The sequence below is a fragment of the Oncorhynchus kisutch genome, linkage group LG23, assembly GCF_002021735.2.
Source record: "Oncorhynchus kisutch isolate 150728-3 linkage group LG23, Okis_V2, whole genome shotgun sequence".
In the NCBI taxonomy this organism is placed as follows: Eukaryota; Metazoa; Chordata; class Actinopteri; order Salmoniformes; family Salmonidae; genus Oncorhynchus; species Oncorhynchus kisutch.
The window spans coordinates 14816844-14829400 of record NC_034196.2 but is presented as its reverse complement, the minus strand read 5'-3'; the positions used below and the strand labels follow the sequence as shown (position 1 = coordinate 14829400).

The window sequence follows — 12557 nt, the reverse complement described above, 5'->3', positions numbered from 1 at the left end:
GGGGTAGAGGGAGTTACCAATGCAACTTCAGACTGAAGGGCCAGCCAACTTCTGGTTACATATCCTCCTACCACTAAAGTGGAATGTTTCATGTTGTGGCCGTCATATATTTCAATAACAATCAAGATGGAGATCGTCTTCTCTACCAATTATTTAGATTTGGTACACAACATAGTATACTGCACTATACGCTAAGTGTATACAACATTAGGAACACCATCCTAATATTGAGTTGCACCCCTAAATTTCCTTGGGCATGGAACACTAGGTGTCAAGTGTTCCATAGGGATTCTGGCCCATGTTGACTCCAATACTTCCCACAGTTGTCAAGTTGGCTGGATGTCCTTTGGGTGGTGGACCGTTCTTGATATACAAGGGAGACTGTTGAGCGTGGAAAACCCAGCAGTGTTGCAGTTCTTGACACACTCAAAGGCACTTAAATATTTCGTGTTGCCCATTCACCCTCTGAATCGCATACATACACAACCCATGTCTCAAGGCTTAAACATCTTCTTTAACCTGTCTCATCCCCTTCATCTACACTGAAGTTGATTTAACAGGTTCCTAATGTTTTCTACAGTCAGTGTATAATATCCTACAGTAAATATGAAATAGTTTGCCAATCATTGTTTTATTAAATGAAACTACCTGCTTTAGTGCTGCCTTTTTCAATATGTTTATGAATCAATGGTTTTTTAACCTTAGTCTTTAACTTCATAGTATGATTGATGAGTGACCTATTCTGCTGTAGAAGCAGGTCACAAGTATACCGACTGTCTCTGCATCCCGTAGTCTTATGTACTGGCTTGTTTCAGTGTCCGAGGTGAAGTGGTGATCATTCCCAGAGCTATGTTCGGGAGGCTGCTCTGCAGTGAGGGAATCGGATCTTCCTGGGGAGAGAATGGCTAGGCTATATTTTGCTGCCACCCTGGCGGTGTCCGACTCTGTAGTGAGATTAGCAGGGTCGGTGCATGGGGCTGGGTGCAGGGCGTGGGGGGGAAGGGGAAACAGACTTATCTCCTTGGTCTCTCACTAATGTTGTCAGTCGCACAAAGACTAAGTGAAGCTGTTGGCCAAGCTAGCTTTACTGCTACTGTACAGGCCCGAAGTCTGATCTATGGTCAATCATGTTACTATCCATGTTGCATCCCATCATGGCCACGTCTGCCACCATGTTTTTGTTTTCTGACCTACATACAGAAGTTGTATGATTCTTGTCTGGAAAATCATTTGATGTCCTGCAGATTTGCTGCCTATGTCGTATAAAGACACAGTAATATGGAGACTTTGTCTCCTACATGTACACAGTAATATGTTTGACTCAATGGTATCGTTCTCTTTTGTCCCCTCCCACAATTACTGAGGTACTTTCAGCATGACAACCCTATCCTAATTATGTGGTGGGGATAAATACTGTATCAGTATTGTGTACTGAACAAAAATATACCACCATTTGCATCATGGAGCGTGACATCTCTTTCGCATAAAGTTGATCAGGCTGTTGATTGTGGCCTGTGGAGACTTCTCCCACTCTTTAATGGCTGTGTGAAGTTGCAGGATATTGGCGGGAACTGGAACACGCTGTAGTATATGTTGGTCCAGAGCATCCCAAACAAGCTCAATTGGGTGACATGTCTGGTGAGTATGCAGGCCATGGAAGAACTGGGACATATTCAGCTTCCAGGAATTGTGTACAGATTTTTTCGACATGGGGCTGTGCATTATCATTCTGAAACATGAGGTGATGGTGGCAGATGAATGGTATGACAATGGGCCTCAGGATCTTGTCACGGTATCTCTGTCCATTCAAATTGCCATCGATAAAATGCTATTGTGTTCGTTGTCTGTAGCTTCTGCCTGCCCATACCATAACCCCACCACCACCATGGGACTCTCAGCAAACTGCTCGCCCATACACATGGGCTTCGGTTGTGAGGCCTGTTGGACATACTGCCAAATGTTCTAAAATGGCTACTCCCACCCAGAAGTACGTGACAATGCTGTCGGGGTTACGCCAAATAAAAATGTGATTTACCATTTTCAAACAGTCCATTTCGATTTTCCAACGGGGTTATACATTTGTGTGAGGTTTTTTTTCTTGCCTGAGTAGCCTCGTTTCACTGCCAAAATGAAATTAAACCATCTACTGTTCAGCGAAATAACACAATATCAAATAAAGGTAGCCTAGTCAAATAATTAACATCCAATCACATTAACAATTACTCTCTCGTGGGCGTTCCACTAACGGTCTGTATGTAGCCTAATGTAGCTGCTGCTCATTCCGTTTCCTCAAAAACTAGGACGACAGAGGTGGATATTTTTAAAGTACTGGGCACCTTTGTGACATCAAATGGACTTTGGTGGTCAAGATGTGTTGGTATCTGTACTGATGGAGCAAAAGCCATGACAGGAAAATATAGTGGAGTGGTAACGTTCATGCAAGCAGTTGCTCCCAATGCCACTTGGGTTCACTGAGGCTCTTGCTGCCAAAGGAATGCCTGACAGCTTGAAAGACGTTTTGGAAACTACAGTGAAAATGGTAAAGCAAGGCTCCCTCTCGTGTATTTTCTGCACTATGCAATGATATGGGAAGCGACCATGTAATGCTTTTACAACAGAGAGAAGTGCGCTGGTTATCAAGAGGCGAAGTATTGCCACATGCTTCAATTTTTTTTTTTTTTACTGACCGTCATTTTCACTTGTCTGACTGCTTGTGTGGTGATGAGTTTCTCACATGACTGGGTGATAAAAGTATTATTTAAAAAAATTCTCGCTGAATGAACTCTCCAACTGTATTTAATGTGCGTGACAAAATTGAGGCTATGATTAAGAAGTTGGAGCTCTTTTCTGTCTGCATTAACAAAGACAACACACAGGTCTTTCCATCACTGTATGACTTTTTTGTGTGTGCAAATGAACTCAAGCTTACGGACAATGTAAAATGTGAACCTGAGTGACCTGGGTATGCAATTACGCAGGTACTTTCCTGAAATGGATGACTGACACAAACAACTGGATTCGTTATCCCTTTCATGCCCTGCAACCAGTCCACTGACCAATATCTGAACAAGAGCCTCGTCAAATTGCAACAAGCGGTCCTGTGAAAAGTTGATTTAATCTGACGCCACTGCCAGATTTCTGGATTGGGCTGCGCTCAGAGTATCCTGCCTTTGCAAATCGCGCTGTTAAGACACTGATGCCCTTTGCAACCACGTACCTATGTAAGAGTGGATTCTCGGCCCTCACTAGCATGAAAACAACTAAATACAGGCACACACTGTGTGAAATGATTTAAGACAAACTCTCCAATACAACTCAACATTGCAGAGTTATGTGCATCCTTTCATGCACACCCTTCTCATTAACCTGTTATTCACAATTTTTGATGAAGAAATACGGTTTTATATGTAAGATGGTTAAATAAAGAGCTAAATTATTAATTATTATTTGTGCCTTGGTCCTATAAGAGCTCTTTGTCACTTCCCAGGAGCTGGGTTGTGAGACAAACGCACTAATTATTATTTTTGTGTGTGTAGCAGGCTTAAAATGATGGCAAAAGACATTTGAGAGTGCGCTGACCCTGGTGCTTGAGGGGTTACGCAGCTGGAGGTTGAATGTTTGAAGGGGTTTGAGACTATAAAAAGTTTGGGAACCACTGCTCTAAAGCAACGTGGGAGGCGGCGATGGTATTCAATTATCTGGCAACAGCTGTGGTGGACATTCCTACAATCAGTATGCCAATTGTAAACTCAACTTGAGACATCTGTGGTGTTGTGTGACAAACTGCACATTTTTGAATGCCCTTTTTTAATGTCAACAGCACAAGGTGCACCTGTGTAATGATCAAGCTGTGTAATCAACTTATTGATATGGCACACCTGTCAGGTGGATGGATTATCTTGGCAAATGAGAAATGCTCACTAAAAAGGATGTAAACAAATTTGTGCAATCTTATCAGCTCGTGAAATATGGGACCAACACTTTACATGTTGCGGGTTATATTTTTCTTCTGTGTGTAGGAGTCCCCTCCATGACCTTATGTCATCGTGCAGGCTTTTAACCTCCTTTCTCATCTCTTTGTATTACAGACAAGTTCAATTCATATGTGACTCTGAAGGTACAGAATGTCAAGAGCACCACCATCACCGTGCGAGGGGACCAGCCATGCTGGGAGCAGGACTTCATGTTGTAAGTGACCAGTGACCACACACTTAGACTGCTCTTCCTGTCCTATGCACTCACACACTGTCGTATAGGCCACAACACACCTGTTTGTGTGGAGTATAGAACAGTCTATGAGGGCTCTGTAAGTGTCGCGGTTTTCATACAGTGTCAACGGAATCATTTAACATCAGGTTTGTTTTGGTCGATGAGGAGCAGAGAGTGAAGTTAAAGGGAGGCTCTATGGCCTCAACAGACTTTATTGTGACAGTATGTCCTCCATGCTCAGTCACGAACACCTTTTATGCAGCAGATGCAATCACCCGAGTGCTCTACCCTACAGACAGGTGAGAGCAGGAAAGCTAGCCTGCCGCTGGTGGTAATGCTCTGTAGCTACACTTCAGGTTTATGATTTTCAGACAGTAATACGTGGCAGTAGGTCACAGTCAGGGATTTCCAGTTTTGTCCCCATTTGTTGACTACCAGGTGGGTTGTTGTTTCGAGAAAGGTAGCTAACCGGTTCTCGCAGCTGTTCACTTATTGTTAATCATCTCATCTCCTCATTTTAGTGTTCTGATTGTAGGCTGTTATGTTGTAACTGTAGATTTACTCTTTGTGTGTGTGGTCATCGTTCTGTTTTATTTTTCCAGAACTTTCACAAGGATGTTGCGGCGTGTAAATGTTCTGCCTTAGTACTATTTATGAAACACAATACGATAGCTTAGCACATCACTCAACAGTGTTGCCATCAAACATTCAGCTCAGGCCCCTTGACGAGCACCACCTGTTACTCCTGTATGTAAATCATGTTTAGCAAATGTGTTAGTTTAGCACAAACTACAAGTCCTATGCCAATGAACAGGACAGTGTATGGTCTAGCTGAGGTGAGCAATTGAAGCGCTAGCGAATGGCATTGGCATGTTAAAAATGATATCTAGTGTGTGTCGGAAAATACACAAGTTTACTGTTATCTGAAAACTGGCTCAGCTCGATTTCTTCCTTCTTCAGTGATGTGTTTTCTTGCCAGAAAGCTGTAGCCTATTAGTTCTGTCGGTCAGCCTTTATGGAACAGCTTCCCTAATTGATATCGATCACATTCTATATAATTGACTCCGAATACTTTAGTGGATGGCTGCACGTTGGTCTTCTTAATGACATAGCAGATTGCCAATGGGTCTTATGGTTTGTTAGGCCAGGCTTCTGTTTCTATTAGCCAGAGCGAGACTGGAGTCCAGACCACACCTTCCTTGTGAGAAAATGTAGATGATTTGATTTGAATGGCCATCCCCACCTAGAGACATGCTCAGGCCCCCAGAGGTTACAGAAAACAGGCGTGTAGTGACAGTTATGGATCGATATGTATATCTTACATCCCACACTCGCCTTATCTCTAGGTAGGGCTTTTTCCATAGCTCCTCTGCTATGCAGCTCAGAGTCATTATAATCCTATTGTTCTTAATGTTCTTTAGGTTTACAAATACAACAGAGTTTGATAGAGCCAAGCCTACAGTATGTGATGTTAAGAGCCTACATGGAATTGTCTCATTTGGGCTGGGGCTTATGTTTACACTGACTGTGATGGTGTTGTTTTTAGACGATTTGTGGTAATGGAAGGATCTCTCACTGTTTCCGTGACGGGGTGCTCCAGGAAGTGACATGGAGGAGAGCCTTAATGTTTCTGTGCTTGAATGAGGCCTCAAAAGAACCATCTGTTTCTATGCCAACCCATCAATTAATCATTATTCTGTCCTATCCCTGCTTTTTTAGTGTTTAGAGAAAGTAATGGGGGTAAATTATAAATGCAGTATTTTCCAGCATTGTTTCCCGAAGCCTGTTGGGGTGGGGTCCTGTGGTTCATTCCCATCTCACTCCACAGACAATGGGAAGCTCAAATGAAACATGAATGGATTTCTGGATGCTGCTTTCACAGAAATCAGTCTGTGCCGTTTGTTTCTATGCTGCAGAAAGAGCTCAAAGTGAATTCAGTGTGTGAGTCTGTTTACTATTTTAAAATGTGCAACATTTTATTCTCATTGTTTGTATTTGTTTTCTAAAAGTATATTGGTATGACCAATTACTTTATGACCATAAGCAGTTTACAAGTACCTGGTTGATCATGTTTGCATTCACTGTGGCCACGTAAGAGCCTAAGAGATTGACAGTGAATGGTTTTCTCATTAGGGTAATAGTGTTGTCGTCATTTGGTGCATCTCTTTAAGTGTGAGTGGTTACAATATCTTTATTTGCACCTGGGCTCACTCTTACTGCCACTGTTACTTAGGGCAGTGCACTTTTGATAATTATCTTCTCTCATCTTTCTATTGTGTTTGCCACATTAAGTTGTCAACCACGCTCGATGCCAGTATGCAAATGAGATCGATACATCACGAGTAATAGTCTCTTTCAAAGGAGATGCTCTTTTATTGTTAGCAGGCTTTGCTTCCATTTGAATGGCAAATAAAGGACTGAATGCAATCACAACGTCTGACATGATGCGTAAACAAAGACCACAAGTAGTCGATGAGCAGCAGGCCAGACAGTAGTACTTATCCTAGTTTCTGTTGTCATAGTTACTTCGACGTTTCCATTTGAATGGATGTGACTCACTACATAATAAATGCAACCATCCTTTAGAATATTTACAGTTTACATTGTTACCTATGGGCTCAATCACTTTGTCTCTCTTAATACCAATTTCTGTCTTATCAAACTTTATCAAATGAGAGTTGATTATGACCCAATCTCCTTCATTCCCATCCTCTGTTTCTCCAGTGAGATCAACCGTCTGGACCTGGGGCTCATTGTGGAGGTGTGGAACAAAGGCCTTATCTGGGACACCATGCTGGGAACTGCCTGGATCCCCCTCAAGAGCATCCGCCAGTCAGAGGAGGTGAGGAACACCGAACGCATACATGCATCCAAACGTACACACACAATTACATCAGACATCCAGCTCAAATGTTGAAACCATGTACACATGTCTGGGCACTAGTTCACCGCCCAGTTGGTTTAATCTGATTTGTTTATGACCTCTGACCTTGTCTTCCTCTTCCTTCAGGAGGGCTTAGGGGAGTGGACCTTCCTGGACGCTGAGGTTCTGATGAAGGCTGATGAGATTTACGGCACCAAGAACCCAACTCCCCACCGGGTTCTGCTAGACACGCGCTTTGAGCTGCCTTTCGGTAAAATGTCATATAGATCACCATTTTTCGATCGGGCCCATAGCTATCTCTTTTATATAATAGGCTCTCTTTAAAATGTATTTGTTGCTTCTATACAGTACATAGTCATAGCTTTTACAGTTACAGTACCTAAATGTACGATGCTGAAATGTTGTAGGTCTGTTTTTGATGTTGCATTGGAAGATATGACAGACATAAGGCACAGTAATGATTTATACAGTAGTAGATTTTCCAATGACCTGTGCTTTAACGTACGTCACCAGACATGATATCGATTGGCTGAAATGCCAGCAGGTTGAGTAGTGAGCCTCTTGGATGCAGCCACTCTCGTCTCTCTACACTGAGAGGGAACAGTTATGTAATTTGTAGGTCACTTTCGACATCCCTGTCCCTTAATGTTGCCAGTATTGGCGTCGGCGTGCCTAAAACACTTCAGATTGGTAGCTTCAAAGTTAAAACTGTGGGAGGTGCTTGGGCTACTTTCAGGTGTTTAAGGGCAGGCCTTTGAAGGTAGGGGAGGTGAGGCTGTGTGTTTTGTCTGGGTTCTTTGTACAATTGATCCCATTCATTCACCAGGAAAAGGGTTTGGTTTCATCTGCCTTTGAAGCCCTGGCCTTTTGTGTTCGGCTCTCTTTAATGTCCAGTTTCTCTGTAAAGGATCATGGCCCATCCGGGCACAGGGAGGGAGTGGGAGCTCTGCTCTAATAGACCAGCGGCATCAAATCAAGTTGTATTTGTTACATGGGCCGAATACAACAGGTGTAGACCTTACATTGAAATGCTTACTTACAAGCCCAACAATAGTTTAAATAAAATACCTTGGAAAAAAAGTAAGAAGAATAACAAATAATTAAAGAGCCAGCAGTAAATAACAATAGTGGGGCTGTATACAGGAGGTACCGGTACAGAGTCAAAGTGCGGGGGCACGGTGTCGAGGTAATATGTACATGTAGGTAGAGTTATTGAAGTGACTATGTACAGATAACAGAGAGTAGCAGCAATGTTCCGGGGGGGGGGGGGGGGAGCAATGCAAATAGCCTGGGTAGCCATTTGATTAGCTGTTCAGGAGTCTTATGGCTTGGGGGTAGAAGCTATTTAGAAGCCTCTTGGATCTAGACTTGGCGCTCCGGTAACGCTTGCTGTGCGGTAGCAGAGAGAACAATCTAATACTAGAGTGGCTGGAGTCTTTGACAATTTTTAGGGCCTTCCTCTGACACCGCCTGGTATTGAGGTCCTGGATGGCAGGAAGCTTTGCCCCGTTGATGTACTGGGCCATACGCACTACCCTCTGTAGTGCCTTGAGGTCGGAGACTGAGCAGTTGCCATACCAGGCAGTGATGCAACCCATCTGGATGCTCTCGATAGTGCAGCTGTAAAACCTTTTGAGGATCTGAGGACCCATGCCAAATCTTTTCAGTCTCCTGAGGGGGAATATGTTTTGTCATGCCCTCTTCATGACTGTCTTGGTGTGCTTGGACCATGTTAGTTTGTTTGTGATGTATGTGGACGCCCCGTCGATGAGAATGGGGGCGTCCTCGGTCCTCCTTTTCCTTTAGTTCACAATCATCGCCTTTGTCTTGATCTCGTTGAGGGAAAGGTTGTTGTCCTTGCACCAAACAGTCCGGTCTCTGACCTCCTCCCTATAGCCTGTCTTGTCGGTGATCAGGCCTACCACTGTTGTCATCGGCAAACTTAATGATGTTATTGGAGTCTGGCCATGCCTGGCCATGCAGTCATGAGTGAACAGGAGGGAGCTGAGAGGCCCCCGTGTTGAGGATCAGTGTGGCGGATGTGTTACCTACCCTTACCACCTGGTGGCGGCCGGTCAGGAAGTCCAGGATCCAGTTGCAGAGGGATGTGTTTAGTCCCAGGGTCCTTAGCTTAGTTATGCGCTTTGAGGGCACTATGGTGTAGAACGCTGAGCTGTAGTCAATGAATAGCATTCTCATATAGGTGTTTCTTTCTTCAGCTGTGAAAGGGCAGTGTGGAGAGCATTAGATTGCATCATCTGTTGGGCGGTATGCAAATTGGAGTGGATCTAGGGTTTCTGGGATAATGGTGTTGATGTGAGCCATGACCAGCCTTTCATAGCATTTCACGGCTACTGACGTGAGTGCTACGGGTTGCACTTATTGCACTTATTATATTATTGCACTTATTATAGTCGCTTAGGCAGGTTACCTTAGTGTTCATGGGCACAGGGACTATGGTGGTCTGCTTGAAACATATTGGTATTACAGACTCAGACAGGGAGAGGCTGAGAATGTCACTGAAGACACTTGCCAGTTGGTCAGCACCTGTTCAGAGTACACATCCTGGTAATCATTCTGGCCTTGTGAATGTTGACCTGTTTGAAGGTCTTAATCACATTGGCTGCCCAGAGCTTTATCACAGTCGTCCGGAACAGCTGATGCTCTCATGCATGTTTCAGTGTTCCTTGCCTCAAAGCGTGATTAGAAGTAGTTTAGCTCGTCTGGTAGGCTTGTGTCACTGGGCAGCTCTTGGCTGTGCTTCCCTTTGTTGTCTGTAATAGTTTGCAAGCCTTGCCACATCCGACGAGCGTCTGAGCCGGTGTAGTATGATTTGAGCTTAGCCCTGTGTTGATGCTTTGCCTGTTTGATGGTTCATCGGAGGGCATAAAGGGATTTCTTATAAGCTTCCGTCAGCTCTAACCTTCAGCTCAGTGCGAATGTTTCCTGTAATACATGGCTTCTGGTGGGGTATGTGCGTACAGTCACTGGGGACGTCATCCTTGATGCACTTATTGATAACGCAAGTGATTGATGTGGTGTACTCCTCAATGCTATCAGAAGAATCCTGGACCATATTCCAGTCTGTGCTAGCGAAGCCGTCCTGTAGTTTAGCATCTGCTTCATATGACCACTTTTTGGGGGGGCCGAGTCACTGGTGCTTCCTGCTTTAATTTTAGCTTGTAAGCAGGAATCAGGAGGATAGAATTATGGTCAGATTTGATGGAGGTCGAGGGAGAGCTTTGTACACCTCTGTGTAGGGTAAAGGTGGTTGCACATTTAACATGCTGATAGAAATGAGGTAAAACTGATTTTAGTTTCCATGCATTTAAAGTCCTCGCGCCACCTCTGGATGAGTGTTTTCATATTTGCTTATCGCGGTATACAGCTCATTGAGTGCGGTCTTAGTGCCAGCATCGGTCTGTGGTGGTATGTAGAGAGCTACGGAAAATACAAACTCTCTAGGTAGATAGTGTGGTCTACAGTTTATCATGAGATACTCTACCTCAGGCAAGCAATACTTTGAGACTTCCTTAGATATCGTGCACCAGCTGTTGTTCACATATATGCATAGGCCCCCGCCCGTGTCTTACCAGTCTGCTGATCTGTCCTGCCGAAACCATACATAACCCGCCAGCTGTATATTCTTAATGTCGTTGTTCAGCCACGACGCAATGAAACATAACATATTACAGTTTTTAATGTCCCTTGGTAGGATATATGTGCTTTCAGCTCGTCCCATTTATTTTCCATCGATTGAACATTAGCTAGCAGTATGGAAGGTAAGGGCAGATGAGCCACTCGTCTAATCCTAGCAAGGCACCCTGATCTTTTTCCACAAAATCTCAGTTTCCTTCTCAAGTGAATCACGGGGATCTGGTCGGGGATCTATAGTAGTATTTCCCTCCCATCCGACTCATTGAAGAAGAACTATTCATTCAGTTTGAGGTGAGCAATCGCAGTTCTGATGTCCAGAAGCTCTTTTTGGTCATAAGAGACGGCAGCAGCAACATTATGTACAAAAGAAGTTACAAACAACGCGAAAAAACAAACAAAATAGCATGGTTGGTTAACAACCGTTAAGACCTACCCTGGTAGTAGGTAATAATGTGTACTTTATCTGTCTGTACATTAGTCTCTTGTTGGTTATGTCCTCAAGTAAAGGCTTGTGCAGTTTTGCTGCCCAGAAAACTGCTGTACTCTGTGCTTCTTATGTCTCTGAAGTTCTGTCACTGTCAGGACTATGATCCTTTTCTTCTGTGCATTCATTTGTCTCTGTCATTAAAAACGTTTCTACAGTGGAGCTGTAATACCGGGCCCTGGCACCCAACAGTGCAGTTTGAGGGCCTAGCCAACTATTTGTAATGTCTTATTCTTAAGTGGCTTATGATATATTTAAAGGGCCATGAATATGTAATGGCAGCATGGTGTATGTGGGAGCACGAATGGTGTAGGTTAGGATGCAGCTCACCAGTCACCCGTGTGTGTGTGTGTGTGTGTGTGTGTGTGTGTGTGTGTGTGTGTGCCTGCACCCCTCTCTGCCAGACATCCCAGACGATGAGGCACAGTACTGGACCGGCAAGCTGGATCGCATCAACACTATGAGGATCCATGATGAGGTAAGGCCCACCCAACATGCAAGGCGCCAGGAACAGTGTGTCAAATATGTAGATACAAAATGTACGTATTTATATTTCAAGCAGTTACACTCGTAATCTATTTATGAAATTAGCCTCTGTTTGCATATTGTAAAATACCATGTACATTGCGGCCAAATGTTCTGTAACACTTGGCTCTTTGCATTCACTAGCACACAGTAAAATACATGTAAATAGACGATGGGACTAACTCTGGTCATTTGATTCTTTCCTCACAGAAAACACTGGTTAGGTACCGTATTGACATGTGTTCATCACTGTTTGCTGTGCTCTGAAGTGACAACATAGATTGTAGATAACTAACTATTGCATGCAGTGGCATTGAAGTCATGCTGGTTATACAAATGCAGGAGTTTGAGAGTGACGATGATGCTTTGTTGTGGATGATGGTCAGAGGTCACAATTCCTATTCTTTTCCTCTCTCCAGTACCCTCTGCAGGATGAGGTCCAAAGACACCCCATGCCGCTTGCTGCCTCCCAATGTTGTGAGTGGGACTGACTTCCACACCATAATATCCCACTAGATGGCGCTCTCTCATCAGCCCCGTGTCTCTCTGGCTTACCATTAGTTTGGGCTTTTCACGTTGTTTAAGTTGTCGTATTCCTGAGTTGTGTGAATCTCCTAACCCAGACTTAACGTCAAGTAAGCCTTTTATCCAATACATTTTTTCCATAACAGTCACTACTCATGCAAAGTTAGGAAGAATGTCAACACACAGTGATGCCACTTTCATGCATGGTCATAATTTCCCCTCCTATGTCATGCACAGTTTTTGCATACTCTCCACTACCTCTCACTTTACTTC

General features: G+C 43.9%; 1 protein-coding gene across 7 annotated transcripts in view; it reads left to right on the top strand.

Moving 5' to 3' along the window:
• Positions 1–12557, top strand: part of unc13bb (unc-13 homolog Bb (C. elegans)) — a 100344-nt gene that overhangs the window by 27756 nt on the left and 60031 nt on the right. For all 7 annotated transcript variants that reach the window (XM_020457273.2, XM_031802412.1, XM_031802410.1 and 4 more), the window contains exons 3-7: positions 4089–4188; positions 6934–7051; positions 7220–7343; positions 11639–11712; positions 12179–12236. In XM_020457273.2, the coding sequence (XP_020312862.1) occupies positions 4089–4188; positions 6934–7051; positions 7220–7343; positions 11639–11712; positions 12179–12236 (474 nt within the window). The remainder of the gene's footprint in view (positions 1–4088; positions 4189–6933; positions 7052–7219; positions 7344–11638; positions 11713–12178; positions 12237–12557) is intronic.